At 37.5% G+C, this 22,856-nt stretch overlaps 1 protein-coding gene and 1 long non-coding RNA gene across 11 annotated transcripts in view; one reads left to right on the top strand and one right to left on the bottom strand.

The window, feature by feature from the left end:
* CACNA1D (calcium voltage-gated channel subunit alpha1 D) overlaps positions 1–22,856 on the top strand; it is a 170,022-nt gene extending 147,166 nt beyond the window's left edge. For 8 of the 10 annotated variants that reach the window (XM_051811506.1, XM_051811514.1, XM_051811511.1 and 5 more), the window contains 9 exons: positions 933–1,063; positions 9,906–10,022; positions 11,543–11,907; positions 12,202–12,228; positions 13,086–13,235; positions 14,842–15,011; positions 18,568–18,689; positions 19,344–19,664; positions 20,656–22,856. In XM_051811506.1, coding sequence (XP_051667466.1) covers positions 933–1,063; positions 9,906–10,022; positions 11,543–11,907; positions 12,202–12,228; positions 13,086–13,235; positions 14,842–15,011; positions 18,568–18,689; positions 19,344–19,664; positions 20,656–20,949 — 1,697 coding nt within the window. In that variant the 3' untranslated portion in view covers positions 20,950–22,856. The remainder of the gene's footprint in view (positions 1–932; positions 1,064–9,905; positions 10,023–11,542; positions 11,908–12,201; positions 12,229–13,085; positions 13,236–14,841; positions 15,012–18,567; positions 18,690–19,343; positions 19,665–20,655) is intronic. The other 2 variants (XM_051811513.1, XM_051811507.1) reach the window with 1 other exon arrangement.
* On the bottom strand, positions 10,034–20,638 carry LOC127481838 (uncharacterized). Its single transcript, XR_007908341.1, has 3 exons — positions 20,488–20,638; positions 13,084–13,253; positions 10,034–11,244 (listed from the first exon to the last, which is right to left on the bottom strand). It is a non-coding gene; the product is annotated as an uncharacterized LOC127481838 (long non-coding RNA).

The following is a 22,856-nucleotide window of genomic DNA, read 5'->3' as shown; positions in this document are numbered from 1 at the left end:
GGAAACTTTGAAATTTAGATTTTGTTCACAACAGTGACTCTGTGAACATGCTTGCTTTTATTGAACTGGCTGTTTGCCTGTCATTTGAACTGTACTAAATTAACTGATGGAAGTTATTTTCTTTTCTACCAGCATTGCAGAGCTCACACAACACGTAATGTGGGAGAGAGCCATGTTGTTTTGTATTTACTATCAATATTACCTGTGTAGAAGGTGGTTAAAGACCACATCTTAAACATATAAAAAACACATGAAATTGTAACTTCTGTGGGATTTCATCTGAGACAAGAACCTGTCTTGTCTTATCTGACAATAAAATAGCAGAAGATACAGTGTAACACGAGGATCTGGGACACAAAATTCAGACTGGGAGATGCTCAGGTATTGCAGTGAGGGCACGACACCAATAAAAAAATTTGCAGAGCAAAGCAGGCTGTAAAGATGTCCAAGTCCTTGAGCAATCAGAACAATGGTACACCAATACACTGACTAAGCAATTTGGTTCAGCCGTGACAAAAAAAAAAAAAAGAGATGTAGGCAGAACCTTTTTTTTACAGTCACTCTTATGAACATCAGTGTATGTATGTCATAGTAGCTTGTATTTAATCTATTTATTCCAAGTAACTAAAGCCAGTACTTCAGCTTCACTGCATATACAAACATGTTTATGGTTTTGTTAGAAACTTACTTAGAAGGACCTGAGACTTGGTATTGTATTTTCTTCTTTATTAAGGATGAGTTCACTTAACTGACTGAGCCAAAACTGCTTGCTAAAACATTGCTTTTAAATGAGTTACAGGGTCCATTGCTGTAAGCTGAAAGTGCAGCACCTATTGCACCCATCACATTTTCCCCCCCAAATCAGATATGAGTGTACAGGCTATTGATAAATATGCTGACTTGGGAGAGATCTGTCTGGTCTGTTCATTTAGATGATGAGGTAACCGTGGGGAAGTTCTATGCCACCTTCCTGATACAGGACTACTTTAGGAAATTCAAGAAACGCAAAGAACAAGGACTGGTGGGGAAATATCCTGCGAAGAATACCACGATTGCTCTGCAGGTGATTCTGTTTTTACTTTTTTAACTAACCATTTTGTGACCTTACTTGAAATAGCAGGTAGATGAATATTGATGATTGTGCAATGCTGCCAGGATTTTATTTAGCTGGGACACTTTTGGCCCTTATTCATCAGAAAAGTAAAACGTAATCCTGCTATTCTGTTATAACAAGGTAAGTGCAAAAAGTTATTCTCTATGGATTACTCCAACAGTAGCAAGGGTTATAAAATCTCTTACCAAGTCCTGTTGATACATTGCAATCTAAAGTTGCTGGTACAGAATTGGATAAATAAAGTTCTGAGCTATCATTTATGTTTGTTTTGCTTTAACTGTTCAATATTTTGTGTTCCTACAATGGCACAAGCCAGTTCTCAGGGAACTTCCTAATATGCATGACCTCACAGTAAAGAGGGTTTTATACAGTTTTATCTTTTCTTAATTCTCATTGTTCCTTTCCTTTTCCACTTCTGACTATTGGTGAAAAACTTTCCTGTTTTTTATTTGCAAATTCTGAATTCCACATTCATCAGTTTCTTTCCCAGGAAGTAATATTAACATACTGCATTAATGTCACACACTTCTGTCTGTCTCTTAAAACAAGCTATCAAATGGAAACCAGGACAATAGATCTGTCTGTCAGCAGGCCTGCAGCAAGCAGTCCATAGAGTACACGTGATCTAAAGGGCAAATTGTGAAAACTTCTGTCCAGTGGTACCCTTTCTATTATGAATTTTGAAACAGGCAAATGGAAGGCTGTTCTCAAATAATTCCAGACATCATACACTGCACCATTTTTATTGGATTGGGACTTTGTGAATTTCAGTTAATGCTGAGTAGTTTACTACAAACTATAAATACTTTAATGTTTCTGATAATTTTTTACTCTGATGCCAAAATTTATGAATATGTTATGAAAATTCCTTTCTAAAAGAGGAGAAATGTGTTAACCTGATTTAGCTACTGTTTTCTTTGTTAAAAAATCCTGTTGGTTTATACTTCAGTTTAGCAGAACAATCTTTGCTGTGTGAAGTGAGTAATTTGTTTCATTCCTATGTCCTAAAAATGCCTCTGCTGGCAGCTCTGACACACATTGTGTCACAAGTCACCACAAGCATAAGAGATGCAGCAAGCAGGGAAAGGTTCCTCACAATTCTTGCTGTTGATTTGGGAGCAAATGGCTTGCCAGGAAATGTATGAACCATATTTGCATAGTAGGAAAGATGAGAGAATTATTGGGAATAGAAGTGATAAAAAGACTGGAAACAGTTGAGAGGAAAATGAAAGACGTTGGATTTTTAGGAAGACCTTTGCAGACTTCTCTATTGCAGAAGCATTGGAACATAAGGAGCTCAAAGTTAGTTTTAAGCCACGGTATTACAGGTTTCCACTTGTGTTTTTGAAGTTTCACGCATAAAAACATAGAAACAAACACTGAGTTTTCAAATGTGAGCGTGCTCTGTTGTTTGTTACCGGATTGTGCTTCCTGTTCAATGACAAAAGTAGAGGGCAAGATGGAACTGGAAAGAATGAACTCTTCCTTTATCTTTAGACAACTATTTTTTCAATTCAAAACAGGTAAAAAAATGGCCATGAATCTCTGCTAGGAATCTACAAAGGCTTTATGGAATTTGAGGCATGGCACATTTTTTTTTTTCTGATTAAAATAATGCTCCTGTGGGAATAAAATGAGACAGACCAGTAGATGGGAAGGTTCTTCCTTTCTTTTTTCCCATATTCTACTTATGCCTTTCTCACAAATCAGTAGTAACTCAACTTGATTTACCTAACAGAAGTGAAAATGCCATTTCAAAGAAACCTGAAATCTATAATTGGGAAATAGCCCAGTCCTACAGATTTTTTATCCAGGATATAAAGGAATAATATGACTCCATACTGGAAGCTGCAGCAAGTCAAATTCAAAGTCAAATTGTCACATTTGTTAGAATAATTATTTATATGAGGATACAGCTTTAAAACAGACCTGGATATCTTTCTAAAAGAGATGTTCTGCTTCAACAAGAATTTAATTTCTTCAGATCAAAGCCCTTGAGAACAGTCCTGTGGGATAGAGAGGTTGGTATAAATGATCACAGAGGATTCTTCTGGTTCTATAATGTATAAAAATGGAACGTGTTTCTGGTTTTGGCCTCTTTGTTCCAGACTTGCTTTGTCCAAAGCTCAAGTGGTTATAAGTGTTTTCAAAAACCTGTGGTGTTAACAACCGTTTTTTGGCAGCATAATTTATGGGTATACCATCCAACTTACTTCTCAACTGTACAGGCATTTTTGTCTGTTTACACCTTTTTTGGTAGTTTTGAAAACTTTCTTTTTGAAATTGGAAACTTCCTGTAGTCAGGTCAGGCATGTTACTGCAGCAGCAATATAGTTTACTTTCTATAAACTACTTAAGATTTCATAGTATCTGGAGTTGTGATAGTACTGCTGCAAACAGCCTCTGCTTTCTGGACTTGAGAAAGTCCAGCAGAAGCTGGGCTATGTCTGTCTGTAATTTTTTGAAATGCTCTATAATTTTGAAATTTCTCTATCATTAAGAACCTTTCTATACCAGGAATTGTTTGCTTAAAGCTTTAAATAACATGAGGAAAGTACTTTTATCGGGCTAATAAGAAAAGGCTTTCCAGCCATCTGATTCTTCTATTTGTAAAGAACAAGACCAACTGTATTTTCATATTCTTGATTACGTCTTCTCTCTATTGCAGACCAGTTGTCAGGCTGCAAAATCCTTAAGCAGATCAGCAGATAAAAGGCAGTGTCACCTGTTCCAATTTGTGTCTGAAGCCATATGAGCAATAAATGCTCTTGTACTTTTGCTGATACCTGTGACTTTCTCTTGGGGTAGTTGACCTAGTTAATTAGTGAAGACTATGGTTCCTAAGGATCTAATAAACCATGCAGTGCCAACATTATCTAGCCTGGCTTTCCTTATCTCCTTTCTCCTGTGAGAAAGGGAGAAAACAACCTGCTATCAGGCTTTACAGTCCCTTCCTAACCGTTGAATGAAGTAGGAGATGAGTCACAGTTTTATAATCCTGCTGATTCTTACAGTTGTTACACTTTTCCTGACTTCAGAGAGTAAACAACCCCTGTGAGACAGAAGGCACATGCTCCTTGGAACAAAATCCCATGTCTTTTAGTTCTCAGGACAACTGTTAGTCAAGAAATTAATGTATCTTGCAGTTTTCACTGTTTCATGAGAACCCAATAGAATTTTTTTAATGCAGATCACTTCTTTGCCTTCCTTTATTCCTTGTGTTCTCAGTAGTATTTTGTTGGGTTTTTGAAGGTTGGTTTGTTTCATTTTTCACAATAGTTTCATTTAGTACTTTTGAAGATACTGAAGAGAAATCCTGTTACTGTCAAATGGCCTAAGGCACTGTTCTTCCAAGAGAGTAACACTTACTTTTTTTTTTTTTTTAAACTAATCCTTTAGTTATAATCTAGGATAAGCAGTTGGATGCCTTGCTTTTTGCTAAAACTGTTTAAAACATTTACTTCTCATGCTGCTATCTCTGGAATGACTTACAGGCATTGAGTTGAGTCAGAAAAATAGCACAGAGCTCCCTGCAAAACTAGATTTGCCTTGTGAATACCAGAGCATGCAGCAGGCAGGACTTCCCCTTCTTACCCCACAATAGCTTCATTTGGCGTGATTTTTATTCGGTAGAGCTGAGATTTTCCTCAAGGATGTAACATTTGCTGTTAGCCCAACACAGCTGCTGTTTGGGTACGTGTCAGAGAGGAGGAGGCAGCCCAGAAAGTGAAGTGGGTCTCAGGGGAATGATTATCTGCTCTGACTATTAAGTCAAGAAATTCTTTTTGCTGTGAAGTTTCAAATTCCTCCTCACTCAGAAAAGGACACTTCAAATTATAACCAACAGCATTTTCTCTAAACTTGCATATTGGCACCGAAAACATCTTCAGAACTGCAATAACAATATCTCTGGGAACTCCCCTGGCTGTCTTTTGCAGACCCAAGGTTTTCACCTCTTATGAAGGGAAGAAAACAAGTGGCTCTGAAATGACAGATGACTAGTTTGTGTTAGATATCTACTGCCATTTTTGTGATGTTATACATGCTCCTAGGTCACGAGAAAAAAGGTGCCTTTCTTATGCTACTGACTGATACTTATCCAGTGAGAACAAATATATTTTCTGGGTCAGAAAGAGATGTCTTTGTGTAATGATGGAAATTTGTATTGAGCCAAACAGTAGTCACGTTGCTAGTAAAATAAATGTTAAGTGAAGCATGAAGAATTTTAATTACTTTCATCTAGTACTTAGAGGCAATGAATTAATTCTACACTATTTTTCCTAGGAAAATACTTACTGTATTTTCTGTACTTACTGTATATACTTACTTACTATACTTACTGTACTTACAGTGTAAGTAACATTTGCATCTATTTTTCACATTTATTTACAAGTAACACCTTTTGTTAATACACACAAATAAAAGTTAAAAGATATTTCCCCTGCCTCCTACACAAAAGCACTGATTTAGTGAGCTGAACTCGATTTTTGGGATCATGTTTCAGATTACTTTAATTATGCTTTTTCCCCTCTGCAGATGTTATAACTGATATTAACCCCACAGGAAACATTAATAGAAAAAGGAAAAAAACCCTCTAGTAGGCATCAGCTGAGGGGTTAATCTGTAGCTCCAGTTCCATTGAATTGTGCTCCCATGCTGATGTGGTGTTCACAGGAGGGCTTAGCTCGAAGGCAGTCTGGGTTGGACTGAGAGCAGAGCTTTTGTGTGGTTGTGGAGCAGCACAGTCGGTGTTGGGAGCCGGGCTCTGTGAGGATGAACAGCTCTGGGGAATCACGACTCGACTACTATGTCTCTTATGTTCACTGCTATAGTGTAGGTCTATCCAGCTATTTCTCTGCACGCCTATTTCCTTATTTTAGTGGTTCTTGTGTTGTATTCTGTTTGTACTAACCTCAGTTTATTTTTGTGTTGTCAGAGTAGCTTTGGGATTTTATGTTCTTTTTAGTTTTCTCTGCTATAAAATAAGCAGATAGTAAAAACGTGTTCATTATCTACAAATGTAATGGTTTATTTGAACATTTTTAGAGTCATAGGCTTTCAGGACTCTGAAGCTCTGAAGACCTAAGGATTTAGAATAAATATTTGTGCTTGTTCCAGATCTAGTGAGTTTGTACAGCAATATACATAAATATACATCATATAAGCAAAGCTTACCAGTGTTTTCCATTTCCTGCTATCATTGTAAGATGCCTCAGAAGAGGGACCATTGTGTATTTTTTGTGACTGGAAATAGTTTAGATGATAATGATTCTTACTATTTAAATAAGGGTATTGTGCTTGCAGTTCTTAATCTAAGCTTAAACTGCATCTGTATGTAGGTTGGACCATACCTCACAATGCTTGTAGACTGAGTTTAGGTACAGGGAAAACAATCTTTTTGTAGTTCCAGTATTAATAAGCATTTAAACATTTTTCTAGAAGTCATGATTCTGGCATCTTGAATTATACACAGATTTCTTAATATAAGACATATATCTAAAATGGTGTAACTGTTTTGTGCATACCACAGACATGGAAAAATTGATTTTAAATGTATTTGGTATTTTTTATAAACAGTCTTTTCAAAATATTTAAATGTTTAACTTTAAAATGTTCTGATGTTTTGGCGTGAGGTGCTTTTTAAGCCTCTTAGAGAGTCTCTCTCTCTAAACAACCAATACAGGGATACAGTTATTGGCCATATGACATTTTTGTCTCCCTGAGGGACTCCTGTGGTTCTGTTTTTGCAGCATTTGAAAGCACATACATGTCATCTCAATGGTGTGTTGGAGACAGGGGCATCATTCATTGTCTCTTGAGATGCTGTTTAGGACCCAGCACTGGTGTCTCAGTGCCTTGTGCCATCTTGACGACACTGCAGGTGCTGTTGTGCCTCCTGAAGCACAGCTGCACAGAATTACCATCTTCAGTTGAAGTCATCTTGTGCCTTTATGGGAAAGCCTAATTAAAGGCATGCCTGGGTTTCTCATGTAATTATGTTGTTCAGCGCTCTGTGTGTCACTGGTTTGCTAAATAACCAGTGGACTGGTTCATCTCATCTTTCTCAAGCCTACAAGGAAAAAATGAAGCAAGGAAGGCATTAAAAATTAAATTTTGGAGAGAGGATGTGTCTGAGCAAGAATTAACTTCTTTTGTCAACTTCTAGTGAAATCTCTATAATAGAATTAGAGGCAGTGAAACACATTAATCTCTTTTCTTCCTTTACTTCAAAGAAACAACAAAATAGAAAAACCTGAGGAGAAAGTACAAATGTTCTCTGGCAGAACAGCGTGGATAGTTCAATCATGCAGTTTTGATCAATGTTATCCCTATAGAATTGGTGCCTAAACATGTTTCTGGCATGTGTTATCTGTTCTGTTATAGACTCTTTCATCTTCCAATGTCTGTGATGAAAACAAAATCCGCTGAAAGGTATAGGGTAAATGCACATAAACATTAACACCCACGTGTCATTGCAAGAGGTTTGTTACATGGAAATGAGTATTACTGGAGAGAGGAGATGATAGAGGCTGCCTGCTTTCTCTTGAGTAAAGGAGGGGTAATTCACTAAGAAGTAAGCCAGAAGGCAGTTGGAAATGTAATCAAAATTAAATCATTATTCAATATGTTACTGTCAAATGTGGCTTTTCTCAGGTCCTAGGCATAGATTTGTGGGACTTAGTCACAATTTGGCAGACAGGAATATGAGCTGATGGTTTCTGTCAGGGTTAAAATTTACAATAATGTTGTCTGAGAGTGTTGTGTTCACAGGAGGGCTTAGCTCCAGGGCAGGATGGGTTGGACTTGAAAGCACAGAGCTTCTGTGTGGTTGTAGGGCAGTGCATTCAGTGTCAGCACTGGGAGATGGGCTCTGTGAGGATGAATAAATATGGGGACAAGACTTGACTACTGTGTCTCTTGTGTTCACTGCTGTAGCCTAGGTCCATTCAGCTATTTTATTGCACCCTTATTTCCTCATTTTAGTAGTTCTTGCATTGTATTCTGTTCACAAGGTTATTTTACTGTTAAAGTGTCAATGTGGCTTTGAGGTTTTTTGTTCTTTTTAGTTTCCTTTGCTATAAAGTAAGCAGGTAGAGAATGTGAAATGCAAGTGACTGTTCTTGCTAATGATCAAAAATAATAGAAATCCTCTGCTAAATAAATAGTGCCTTTGCCTCTGCTAAATAAATAGAAGCCTTTGGTCTTCTACTTGAAAACCTGTACCTTAGAGTGTTAATTTTATTTCTCTTTAGCACCTTACAAAATGACAACCATTAGCCACCTTGCTAAGGTTTTGACTGTGCAAGTAGCGTGAGAAGTGGGAGAAAGCACAATGTATTCGTGAAATGTGTATTGTATATTAACTCGCTAGTAAATGATTTTTAGAGCCTTGTTCAATTATAATGTAACTCTCAAAGTTCATCCCTGAGGAAGAAAATTTAATTGCCAAATACAAGTAGCTAATGTGATCAGTCAGGCACCTTTTTCAGGAGGTGAAATACTGGGATGAGTGAAACCTGCAGAGCAGCCTGTGGTAAATCTACACTGTTGGATTAAAAGTTTTTGGTTCATCCCTTTCCAGGTTCTGATTGCCCACACTGCATAAATGCCTTTTTGCTCCTCATCAAACCAGCTTTTTCTGTTTTGAGTGGGAATCTGACTGTGATGCAGTTGTATGTTCCTGGGAATGTGCGTGAGAACAGCAGGAATGGGACCAAGCCATGTTTGGGGCCCTCCAAGGTCCTTCAGCTCCAGCTGGAGCTCTGAAACACAAACAAAATTCTCTACACATCCTTGTGCCACCCCAGGGCGGCAAGTAACATGCAATGGCAGTGTTGTGCCATAGAACTATAGCTCTGATGGGCTGGAAAACCTTCAAAAATGCAAAAAAAAAGAATCAGGTTTTTAGATAATAATCAAATATTAGGCCAAGTGCTGTGCATGATTTTTAGTAGTGCAAGTGTAATGGTAGTAAAGAGTTAAACAAACACATCTTTGATTTCTTCTGAACCTGACGAGATTAAAAAAAAAGGAGTCGCGAAGGACAAGACTGTGTTTCTTGCTTTGGACCAGAGTTAAAACAGGAAAAATGTCTCCTCTTTGATGCAAGGCAGACCTGTACAAAAGCCCTGAATTCTTGGCATGGGTGTGAGGTCTGTTTCCTCTCTAATGTGCGGGTCTGTCCTTGACAAGTCTCAGCATTTTCCCTTTTCCTAAGGGTTGCTTGTGGTGGCAGACTTGAGAGGACTGTGAACTGGTGTACACTGAGGTCCATGCTGCTGTAGCTAAATGGTCTTCTGCCCTAAACTAAAATTTTAAATCAAGTATCTGTGTATCAAAGTGCAGTGCAGATGAGCTGGAATTATTTCACTGCTTTCTTTTCCATCTGAGCTCTGCTAAAATTGCTGTTGCTGTAGCAAAAATCTCCTTGTGTTTCCTTTGTGGACACAGGTTGCAAACATTTAATACACATCTCATTGAAATGCATTTTATTATAGTTCTTGCTGATTACTTATACCTTATTATAAGATGAATCCTATTTCTGTAAGGGTCCATAAATATCAGTGGTCTTTTAGTCAGTATCTACACTGTGATAATAAAGACATGATCACCTCACCAGGGTTGTACTGGAATATATAAGCCTTTTATTAAACAGTAAAGAAACTTAACGGTAGGATTCATCCTGTGTGGATGTCAGGATACGAAAACTTGATAACTGTCCTTTAAAATAAATTAAAGAGCGACAAAGAATTTGCATTCCTAATGTATTATGATATTGTCATTGATTTAGGCAGGACTAAGGACACTTCATGATATTGGCCCTGAAATACGCCGAGCTATATCCTGTGACTTGCAAGATGATGAACCAGAGGAAAACAATCCAGAGGAGGAGGAAGATGTTTATAAAGTAATGTCAGAACACAACCACGTGCATTGTTTTATCGTACAATATGAGATTAAAGAATGAGCTTATCCTTGAATATGAAATAATATGTATACACCTAAACCTCTCAAATCAGCAAAATATAAATATTTTATAAATAAGTATATTTTATGTATAAATCTATAAAAATGGTATTACAAGGACACTTGCATTTCATCATAAATTTAGGAAGCAGTTCCTGCAGGATGATTCTCCTGCCCCTAGTTCTTTCTCATTAATTCTTATTTTTCCTTAGGCAAATCCTAAGAAAATATATGAACCTTGCCATCTCAAATTTTGATAGTGGCATGGTGTAAACTGGAAATGTCTTAACTTCTGCAGTGGTAGATAGGAAGAAGAGAATGAAATTCTGTGCAGCCAAACCACAACAGACACAGAGCTGCATCTTTTAAAATGAATGCCTGGAAGTGCATAGAGGACAAATAAATATAAATTATATTTCTAGTTTCTTGTGAGGGATATCAATAAGAATCAATTATAAAAATGATTAATTTTCCTCTTCTACGCTATTTAGTCCTAATGGTGAACACGTACGGTTGGTGTTATAATCAGAAGCAATCTGCAAACCATTTGTCAGCCAGTAGGAAAACTTAATTTTTCCCAAGCATTTCAGAAGAAGCAGATGTAAAACATGCTTCTGCAGGAATTATATCAGGAGCCCCATAGCTTGCTACTGTCCTTTGCAAAAAAGGAGGATGTGGCACTGGAGGCAGTGCCCCTGCTACCATCAGTAGATGCATTTCTCTGCCAACCATCATTACCTCCTGTCTTCTCTAGATTGAGCTTCAAGACAGACTGCTGTCATCCAAGACCCACACCTGGCTAGACAGGGAGGCTACATTATCTGGGTCAGGTGTAAAAGAGAGCTGCATGTCATGGTCATAACTTAGCACTTCATTCTCTCTTTCACCATCCATTACACTCTCAGGGCTGGTAAAGAGTAAACTACTCTTTCTTGTACCTCTGCAAGAAGAAAGAATGGAAGCACTGAAGCTGAATGTTACCTACTTGAGTTATGCTTGCAAGCTGTTGCATGGCACTCCATCCTGTCTGAGTGACGCCTGTTGCAAACCGGTGCTCTGGGAGAACAGGAGAGAATTCCACCAAAGTGTTCTCAAAAACAAAGCAGGCACGCCCCTTTCTGAGGAAGTTGGTGCATGTTCATGTATGGGAATCTAGGTTTCTCCTGTGTAATAAAATGTGGAGAAAGCTGGATGTGTCACATTTAGTTGTATGGAAAAGAATAATGATCACGGCATAATGTCGATTTGACTGGGAAATACAATAATGTCATTATCACAATCACATCTGTGTCACTTCAGGAGATCCCATCTGAAGCATCATAAAACTAGAAAGAAAAATCACAGATTATTTGAATTGCTACTTTTGTATGCATGTAGGAGAGAAAAGTAAGTTGTCGCTGTCAAAAATATGTTCTGTTAAGGTATCTGATATAATTCTTTCTTTCTCTTCTCCTGAAACAGAGGAATGGTGCCCTCTTTGGCAACCACATAAACCATATTAGCAGTGACAGACGAGACTCATTTCAGCAGATCAACACCACACACCGTCCCTTACATGTTCAGCGGCCTTCATTTCCACCTGCAAGTGATACTGAGAAAAATATCTATCATCAGGCAGGAAACTCTGTATACCACAATCATCATCATCACAACTCGGTAGGAAAGCATGTTCCAAACTCAACAAATGCCAATCTCAATAATGCCAACGTGTCCAAACATCATGGAAAACACGCAAGTTTTGGGAATCGTGAGCACAGGTCTGAGAACAGTTACCGTTCACACTCCAGAACTGATCACGAGAAGCGTAGACGGCCAAGCAGTAGGAGGTAAACTCACAAATTCCTGTTTGCTTTTAAATAAATTTATAAATACACTATAAGAAACTTATGCCAGGTGAAATTAATTTGACACTTCATTTCTGTTGCCTAATGATGTATGAGATGTATTTAAAATCTAACTCCGATGTATGGAAAATAGACAATTGTAATAAGGTTTGAAAGTAGCAGTTTTCCTTAAAGTGAAGTTATCAGTTACAGCACAGACATTGTAATTACCAAAGAATTTTTCTTAATGACTTGTTTTTAAAATACCTTTCTCATTTTCATGGCTTACCTGGATAGAACACGCTACTATGAAACATATATTAGGTGAGTTGATATTTTTCTGACATAATCAAAGGGGGAAAAGTAATTTTTCTCCTTTCCTTTTTCTCCTTTTGCTTTTCTAAATTAACTGTATGACAATGCATATGATGAATAAATTAAGTGACAGTTTCTAAGTCAAATTTTCCACTGCCTGTTCTAAAAGGATAAACTTCTGGTCGAGTTCAAAGCTGTTCAAGCCCTTTTAAAAGTCCAGGCAGGTCTCTGCGGTTTTCAGCATGGTTAAGGATCACACCTGATGATGGCCCTTGTTAAAAATTGACTTGCAAAGACTGGAAAATTGCTGGTGTTAGCTTTGATAAATGTTAATATTCCATTTACAGGGGACCCAGAATCTTTCCTGATCTTATGCCTTAATGTTTTCCAAGACAACCTTTTAGAACAGGATCTATTTTTTTAGTTGAAGTGCATAAATGGACATCCAGTGCTGGTTTTAATGTCTAGAGTTGCATATCCATTTCAGATTTTTCTTGGAAGACCTCACTGAGAACTCATTAATATTTGAGCCATTTCACAGTCTTCAGACATTTAAGAGAGGTTGTGCTTCTTCAAATGACTGAGCGTCTGTTTTGCAAAAATGTCTTAAACATATTTGACTTCCCAGAGCATCCCCTTCCCTGTTTGTATCATAAGGAAATAAAGGGAGATAATCTTTAAGAAACAGATACATTATTCATGTTCTGAACTGCACTACTCTGCACTACTGTGATGCCACCTTCTGAACTAGAGAGTTCTTAATGATTCTTTTTCCTTTGGAAGCATATTAAAAGAACTGTGTGTAAAATAAAAAATATACAATTGATATAAATAGCAGAAAATAAGTATTTGTTTGCTACTTACAGATCTGACACTGGTGATGGGCGTCGACCTACTATTTGCCGTGAAGAACATGAAGTCCAAGACTATTGCAATGATGATCATTATTTGGGAGAGCAGGAATATTTCAGTGGAGAAGAATATTATGAAGATGACAGTATGTTGTCAGGAAACAGGTGAGGATCTATTTTAAACTAGGAAAAATATTTCAATAAATTAGATACTGTAGAGGCTTCCCTTAGCATGCTCACACTGAAAACTCTCTAATGAAGTTAATATTCCACAACTGCTGGCAAGTAAAATGAGTAAGTAGGAATAGAGAGTGTACAAAAGATCTTTTGTGTTTGGCATCATGTGCTGACTCCAGCAAAACTTCTGTACCAAATTCAAAGGAAGGACAAAGTTCCTTTGAACTGATTATCAACTTGGTAGTGTATTTAACTCCTATGATCTTTGCATTCAATATTTTAATTTCAGGTTTAAGAAGAAAAGGCATTGATTTAATTTTGCTAAATTTAAGCTATTCTCTGCAGTTTTATTTCCTATACTTTCTTTGGAAATGGACTGGAGAGAGTTTTTCTAACTTTAGGATGGGCTCCCAAGTTAGTTCAGCTTTGAGCATTGCCAAATTTGATTTGAGCACTGTGCTGTTGGCTTCAGGCAGCAATGGCTTCAGCAACAGGGCAGGTCCTGACTTTGCACTGGGACTACTCCTGTCTGTAAATAACAGGCTGTTCAGGCAGTGTTTGGGTGCTACTTTGGGTGGAAGTTCTGATATTCCTGTGGTAGTAGTTTTTAAAATATAAGATCGTTCCAGTGTTTTCTGTCAGGGAACAGAACCTGTATTTGGTAATACTGAAGGACTTTCTATTTAAAAGAAAAATAAATGCACCTTTTCCTCAAATATCTTGTGATTTATTTTTTAATTTTGTAATATCCATCTTCTCCTTATGTTGTAAAAAGACATATGCATTTACAAGAATGTATTTCTCTTCCTTACAGTAGCTGTGTTTCCCTTCTGCTGGATGAATTCAATACCAAAAATAACCTCTACTTACATTGATAATTTTTTTTTGTTTGAAGTCCATCCCAGAAGTAGAGGAATTTATTACCATTTTGTCTTACATCCATAAGTGCATATGCACAAGTGCCAGACGTGTTTAATTCTTCTTCTCCTCCTATACTGACTGTCTTCACCATCTGAATTCTGGCAAGATTGGCACCCTAATCTGCATCTTGCTGGTTTGCATAAAAGCTAGAATTTGCATGACAGCTAAATTTTGTGGAATTCTCAGGTCACTAATTTTTTTTATATGATAGAGTCAAATAACAACCTTCCAAGATGTGATTTTAAATGACAAGTATCCAGACTGTAAAAGGCTTAAATCCGTTCTCTGAGTATCTGTGCTCCCACACATTACTCAGGCTTCACAAGAGAGGATGGCAGCAGTAGAACAGAGTATTTATTTTATTTTTTTAAGCAGTGTGCAACTGAGGTCTTACATTTTAGCCTGTAGTGGTAAGAAGAAATTGATTGAAAATATAATTTGATAAAAATTTCACCTGAGAACTGACTGTGTAATGGTACTAAGTACAAAGGTGTATGCCTACTATCTCAAAATCCTACAGAAACTGGATTTTAAAATTGACTGGTGCAATTATATAACATAGTATTTAATTATCTTGCTGGAGAAAGAATAGACTTGAAAATCTTCTAGAAGAAAACTAATAGATCAATTTACAGATACTCACTAAAATAACATTTTCTTTCTTTTATTTTAGATGCAGGCATATATATGATTACCACTGTAGATATCACTGCCATGACTCAGATTTTGAGAGACCAAAAGGTTACCATCACCCACATGGTTTTTTTGAGGAAGATGATTCACAGATCTGCTATGATACAAAAAGATCTCCTAGGAGACGGCTGCTACCTCCAACACCACCACGTAAGTACAATTTGTTTGCAAATCTAGAATTCTTTAAATGCTTTCAGACATGTTCCGGTTTAAAAAGGCTTGTTTTCAGCTTGCATTTCAAACATGACATTTCTTGATTGCTTTTGCCAGTGCAATGTTGTGTCTGGCAGAAATATTTGTCCATCCTGAGAGACTCACCAGAGAATCTGTGGATCGTAGCTTACAAGTCAGTCTTTCTAGTATTTCTTGCCTCACTCATCCAATAACATAAAAATAACCAGTGTCATTACTAGTTTTAACTTGGTTTGATAAATGAAGAAAGAGCAAGGTGGGATGCAGCAGTAGTTTACTTTGAAACTTTGAGCAGGGGGTTTCAGTCCATGTGCCCTTTACTCACACCTACAGATGTGCAACACTGCTGTCGATCAGTGCCAGTCTCTCTAGTGATTCTGGGATAATTTTCAGGGAAGAGAGAACCTAGAGTGAGCTTTGTTTTGACTTTTCCTTTCCTCACTTTTGAAGTGCCTTTAGTTTTTTAACACGCTTCACAAGTTGCTGTGAAAAATAAGTGTTATGCTGAGCTAAGCATCTTATTTCAGATTCACATTGGTATTTTATTCTGTCATCTCGGGAACAATGCTTAATATTCTGTGTTTCTTCTGAGGGAGAAAATGTTTCAGTTTATAGATTGAGTTAGCATTGTCAACAGATATGTTAACCTATTTCTTTAATTTTCATTTATTCACTTCCTTAGATCTTTCCCTTGGTTTCTCCTTATCTCAAGAACAATATTGCTTTATCTGCATTTCTGCAAGCTCTCATGCTTCTTATCTTGTCTTTCTCTCTTTGTATGTTCCAGGCCATGCTGCAGAGATCAGCAGTGCTAATCCTCTGCTGAAACTAGGCATAAACTCAAAACTCTTGGACTTTTGGTCTTTGACCTCTGACACTTCATAGAGAGGAAGTACAAAAGTGCAAAAGAAACCTCTTTTTAGGGCTCTTTCTTGTTGGTGCAGGAGAAACTACACTCAGGTCTGTGCAGCCCTGTAGTGTCCCTATGGACACTCTTACACAGTGTGGGCTGCACAGCCAGGTCTGTCACGTGTCTCTGGGTGATGCATCTAACCAGTGCCATGCAGGCAAGACAAGGCAGGATTGTTTCTTGAAGTCTCCACATTTTATTTGTTCTAAAGTGGAGAGTTGTCTTCCATTCTGATGATGGTAGGAGCCAGAGCCACAGTCCAGTTATCTGTGGAAGGATGACTGCAAGGACCCCGTGAGTGGGAAAATGAGTTTCAGTCCTTTCCCGTTTCAGACACCTTAAAGGAAATGCAGGTATAGATTTAAAAACTAACAGTGTCTCAGAGACAAGTGTGGTGAGATCATTATATATCTGAGGCACAGTCTCAGACTGTTCAAAGATACAGAAAGGTGTAGTAAAGGGCAGCAGCAAAATATGTTATCATATAATAAAGGTAGCATTCTTCAGCAATACTGTCAGTGTTGGATCCACAGTTTTGGCACTCAACTCCTTATGAAAAGACTGGTAATGCTCTTTGCTTCTTGGCATTCTGACCTTAAGGGGCACAGATGGAAAAAGCAAAAAGAATGAGGCTGGTACTATAGAGAGTAAATAACTCAGATGAACAGTAGTGAAATGTCCAGAAAGCTGGTAGCTGTCTTCCAGTAGAAGGACAGACAAAGGAGAGACTGTGAAAGGAGACCCCTGTACATCTTCCAATAAGATTTTATGATAGCAGAGGAATTTTAAGACAAAGAAATAGGTGCAAGAGAACAACCTTATAAAATTTCTCTTGGGTCTGCCCTTGAAAGCATTGTGAGGGAAGGGTTGAAGGCTTCCTCTAACTGCAGTCCTTGGCATTCATTTAACTTTTCTGATAAGGTTTTAAAGATGGTGTTGGGTAGACATTTCTTTAGAGGAAGTTGCACTTTTTATCTTATCTCCTACAGGAGATAAGATAAATGTACTAGATAAGAAGGTATTTGATATCCTAGGATAAGAGGACTTAGTTCTGATCTAAGTTGCATAAGGGTCCCATAGGAAGTCCTTTGACTCACCAATATAAGAAGAGCATGGTCAGGCCTCCTGTCATAACCATTTATTTAATATTCAGGAACACAGTTGAGAAATTTTAGAGGCTTGGTATCTGAGCAGATTTTAAAAGAAGCTCAAACCTATTATTTTTAACTAGGATATGGCCTCTTTGGGCTTTTTTGGGCTTTATGTCCTCTCATAAAAAAAGAAAGAAAAAAGAAAAAAAGGGATCTGCAGCATTGCACTAAACAGTTTCTGCTGGCATCTGGATTCAGTCCACGTTGGCATAACATACAGTGCCTTGGCTGAGAACTGCAGTGAATTGAGCTCCATGTCAAGCTTTAGAGATGTTTTTATACCAAACTCATCACCAAAGTGTTTAAACAGTTTCCAGAAGTGTACTGAGAAATTATTAAGTTGTTCCTACAGACTCTTTTCTGCCGAGAAGCATGTGCAAAGAAGTGTCTTGTTTTGGAAGAGGGGACTTTTTGGATTGCTTTTTATTTGTTTTGCTACTGGGACATTTAGCATGTTAGGATCAGGAGCTAAGGCTTACATTCCTGTATTTGAATTTACCATACAGACAATAGAAAGAGACAAAGTTTGCATTAAGTGGACTGAATCACCTCCTGCAGGTGCTTGTTTTAAGCCAATAGCTCTTTAAAGAACCTTGATTGTTAGTATCCAGCATTAAGTGTCTATGGCACTTAACTCTGTTGTTCACAAAATTCTTGGTGCTGGAAAAAAGATACCAAGAATAGTTTCAATTAGTTTCAAGAAGCACAGTTTTGTATCATTTCTTGGTACAATCAGGTTCTTTCCAGTTTTCCACTAAGATGCTTACAGCTGTGAGGATGTATCTGGATTTCAGCTGCTGTTCAGCATCCAGGCTTTCTTCACACTGAAACTCCCCAGTGTTCTGCAGGTTTTCACCAAGACCAGCTGAAACATTTCCACATCAATTCAGATTTCTACTTTTTCCTTTTTAGCATTCACATGAATTACAGTGTATGTGACAGCTGAGACCAGGGCTGGTCATTGTCCTGAGTAACAGAATAAATAGTAGGAATTGACAACATGAGTCAGCTTTGACTTGGATATGACTTTTCATATTGCACATGGCTTCCAAGGAACTGGGGATTTGGTATTTGCTTTGGGAAGTCTGGTTCATTAGAATCAAGAGTTTGAAACAATGGGGAAGAAAGAAGAAACTCACAGCAGTTTATGGCAAACCTCTGCAGTTGGGTGTCTGAACCAGTCAGGTGCATCACAAAAGCTTGTTCTGTGAAACAGCTGCCTCAAATTCTGTTATGTTGGGCTGCTTGTATGATTTCTACCTGAGACTGCTTTTGCTTATTTGGTGAATCTATAATCTTATAACCAGATGCTTGCTTCTGTTAGCACAAGTTGTTTCTGACTGTTTCTGACTGTTTTTGTTTGTGTAATAGTTGATTCACAGTGGAATTCTAGAAATAATAGACTTTGAGCAAAAATATTTTATGTTCCTAATGAATTATGGTTTCCCTGTAGCACACAGAAGATCTTCCTTTAACTTCGAATGCCTCCGCCGACAGAGTAGCCAAGATGAGATACCACTCTCTCCTAATTTTCACCATCGCACTGCTTTACCACTTCATTTAATGCAACAACAGGTAAACACAAACTCTGACTTAACTAATAATAAATTAGATCTTTCCAGCTTCTCTGTTGTACTTCTGACTTTCACTGTTGTTTGAAACAATACAAGTGTATTGTGGTGTTTGCTCTGAGTGACTTCTACAAGTGTAGGCTTGTAATAGAACACTGACCTTGTACAAAACACTGAGAATGAGGAGCTTGTCCCTTTGACTCTTGAAATACCCACAAAGAGTGGGGATGCCCTAAAGAATTCTGACCAGGACTGCATGATACAGCAGCTGTTTATTAACCTTTGCGTATGTGGTTACTCAACTCCATTTGTGTGAGAATTTGCAAGTACCACATACACATCTTCTGGGGCTCAGTGCCTGGCTTGGATAATGCTGACAGCTTCCTATCCCATCCCTGCAGGACACAAGGAATGTTTCTATACTTTGCTTCCTTGAATACATTGTATAAGCAAAAAGATTTTGTGATATGCATAAAATGGAAAAAAATACCACTTTATCCTGTCAGTTTACAAATTTCAGTGCTGTTCTACACTACACATCAGAAAATGTTAATTTTGCAAAGCTGCTGCCTGAAAAATTGAACCAAATGCTAAAGTGAGAAATGGGTATGACTGAGCATTTGAAATCACTAACTGCTCACATTCTTCCCCTTACCAGGTCATGGCTGTTGCAGGTCTGGATTCCAGCAAAGCTCATAAACACTCACCAAGCCGTTCAACGCGTTCCTGGGCTACCCCACCTGCCACCCCTCCCAACAGGGACCGCACTCCGTATTACACCCCTCTGATCCAGGTGGACAGGGCTGATTCCACAGAGCACATGAATGGCAGCCTGCCTTCCCTGCACAGGAGCTCTTGGTACACGGATGACCCTGACATTTCCTACCGGACATTTACACCAGCCAGTTTGACTGTCCCCAATGACTTTAGGCATAAACACAGTGACAAGCAGAGGAGCGCAGACAGTCTGGTAGAAGCGGTGAGTATTGCAGGAACCTCTGAAGTGGCCAGGAATGTCTGTCTGTTCAGTTTTTGTGTTGACTTTAAAAAGCATATCATTTGGTTCACCATAGCTCTCTGAAAATGTGGTATTTTCAGTTTCCTAGCCATCTGCTGGCTTTAGGTAAAGAGTGGAACTTTTTGAGCTGTGTAGTAAAGGATTTCTGCTGAATCCAAATCTTAACACCAGTGAGGTGGTAATCTGAGAACTGAAGATATTTCAGCGTTTTGAAATCTAAGTTTTCTAGATGAGGATCAGTTCTGAAGTATCCCTCCACAAGGGCAATAAGGAAGAGATGATGCATATGCCTGTTTTCTTCATTGTTTCTGTAGAAATATATCACCATTTTTGCAATAACCTGAGTAAAAGATCAAGAACTCTATGAATCAGTGTGCTAAATGCAGAGGGGTGGATAACAAGCACAAAGATTGATTTGTAGGTGTACTAAAGAATGTTAGGAATTTCCTTTAATATTAAAAAAGATGCGAAGATAAAGAGTGTACAGCATTTCTGAATCATAATTACTGTTGTTGCTTCTATCTATCACTTCCTTTCCATTGCTATGAGCTAAACAATACATTTTGTTACTTGTTTTAGCACATGGGAATTCAACATCTTTTTTCCATGAACTCTAAAGTACTGAGAACATGCAAAAATCTGTATTTCAGGCAGTTGTTCTAATTGCACCATCTGAGCTATATTAACTGTACCAGCCTGATGATTCACATTTATCAAAGACTACCACCAAATTTCTAAAGAGAAGTGTCAGATGTGCTGCAAAATCAGTTGCACTATCACATACCTCAAAGGGTGATTTAATTGCTCTTTACACAGGCAGTTTTGCTGGGGGTTTCTGTAGTGGTTCAGCATGGAGTTTCTAGTGTTTTCCACAAACAAGAAACTTTGTTATGATCTGTCTGTTCTTCTCTGATTCCATTGTGTATCTCACTCTCTCCCCTTCATCTGCCAGGTACTTATATCCGAAGGCCTAGGAAGGTATGCAAAGGACCCTAAATTTGTTTCTGCTACGAAACACGAGATTGCTGATGCATGTGACATGACTATTGATGAGATGGAAAGTGCAGCAAGTAATCTTCTCAATGGAAATATTAGCAATGGGACCAATGGGGATATGTTTCCAATTTTAAGCAGACAGGATTACGAACTTCAAGATTTTGGTCCTGGCTACAGTGACGAAGAACCAGAAACGGGACGATATGAAGAAGACTTAGCTGATGAAATGATATGCATTACAAGTTTATAGTATTTAGCAAGGAAAATGATTCTAATAACAGAAAAAGTGCCTCATAGTTTAAAGATGCTAGGCACTAGCTGGAGTGAATAACCAATCAAAGTTTTGTACGAGTGATGTCACACCTCAAGGAAGCCATAACTAATAAATTTATTATCTCCAGGTTGCCGAAATGTGATCAGAGCTGCAGTTTGTCAAGTCTCCTCCCGCAGAGCCTTCAGTTCCTCTGTAGGAATAAGGTTATTTTGAAACCAAGCAGATTGTGACAATCAGTTTTTTGAGGGCTAGAGCAGGATTCTGAGGTGTAATATCTTGCCTGTCTTTCAACCTTGTGCTGCTGTCCTTCATAGTAGAGCAGGATTTTGTCAGTGAAAATGTCTGTATAGGTCTGGCACAAAATTGTGCAGGAAACAGCAACATGAGATGAGTGATGACAACAAATAATGTCATTACCTCAGTGCTCAATAGCATATCAGCTACCCGTTGCATATCCATTCTAACATTGTTTTCAAACTTGCCTCCTGATTTCTTTTCTTAATGCTGTTCTAAAATGCAGTTTGTCATGCTCTACCTGTTAGAGATCTTTGGAAAAAGAAGTTATATAAAGAATAATCTGTCATATGTAACATCAGTTTACATAGGAAAATATCATTCAGATAGTCTGTTTTATGACTATCACGTTAAGGGCAAAATATACTGGAATAATTGCATTCTTACTAATGCACTTGCAACCAGGTTATAGTAGAATTAGATAAGATAGTTTGCTAAAAATTATATAGTAGAAAATATTGTAAATTAATTGTAATATACAATGATTTGTATTTGTAAAGAGATGTTCTATATTTTGTAATTATTGTACCGTAATTGAACTGCAGCAATATTTATGGACCCTAATTATTGTAACTCCACAGAATTCTAGATAGAAGTATTTTTACTTGGAATATATAGATCTATAGCATAAATATTTAAATAGAGCCACCTCTCAGTGTAAATCTCTTTTTGGGATAAAGTGTCAAGTTTGAACTTGGCAACAGAACAGATTTTTTTTTTTTAATAATTGAGTCAAAAGAATCTCTCTGCATAAGGGATGCACCATTGACTACTTACAGTCTTATACTTGGAAAGGTAAAAGATTTAAAGTTATTTCAACTTTTTTGACTGAAAAATAAGCTCTAATTTTATTTTTGTATTAATCCCATGCAAAAAAAATTAACAGCTTGGCAAGTTCTGCCAAGATATGGTCATGAGACAATTAATTTTGATTAAATGTAATACCTACATACCCTAATTTGACACAGTAAGCGTCTTGGGCAGAAAATACTTCACAGGGAAATGAAAATGCTTTACTTCAGTACTACATTGTCTGCTCGTAAAGAAAAGAAATATGATAAAATGATTCTACACAGAACCAAAAACCTTGATATACAAAGTATACTATTTTATTGCCTCTACCCTTCTGTTGTTCTGTGTGTACTATTTCAAAGATTTATTTTTATGCAATCAAGAGAGGGCTTCGATATTGTTCACAATGCAGTAAAACCCTGAAATGACTTTGAGGCTGAAATGACCTTGGAGGATAATTAAAACACACTGAAAGCTACTGTCTATTTTGTTAGCACTGGATAACAATGACTTGTTCTAACAAGTTATCTTATCAGGTTTTACCTGTAGTTCATATGCTAGATAGCAATCCAGTTCACATTTTTACAAATGTGATGTTTAAAACATGTCAATAAGCATTTTGTACATAATGACAGTTTCCTATGAATAGCTTACAGACTTCCTCTGAAATCATTCTTATTTCAAATGCCAGGATAAGAACTTAAAGGTTTGTAAATTATTTCTTGACCTACATCATTTTGTATTAAAACAAATGCAAAATGTTCTTCAAAATAAAACTGTGTAATAATTTTATTATA

The sequence above is a fragment of the Manacus candei genome, unplaced genomic scaffold (assembly GCF_025592945.1).
Source record: "Manacus candei isolate 608988 ecotype Guabito, Panama unplaced genomic scaffold, ASM2559294v1 h1tg000082l, whole genome shotgun sequence".
NCBI lineage: Eukaryota > Metazoa > Chordata > Aves > Passeriformes > Pipridae > Manacus > Manacus candei.
Note: the sequence above shows the minus strand (reverse complement) of the source record. Positions and strands in the feature narration are given on the sequence as shown.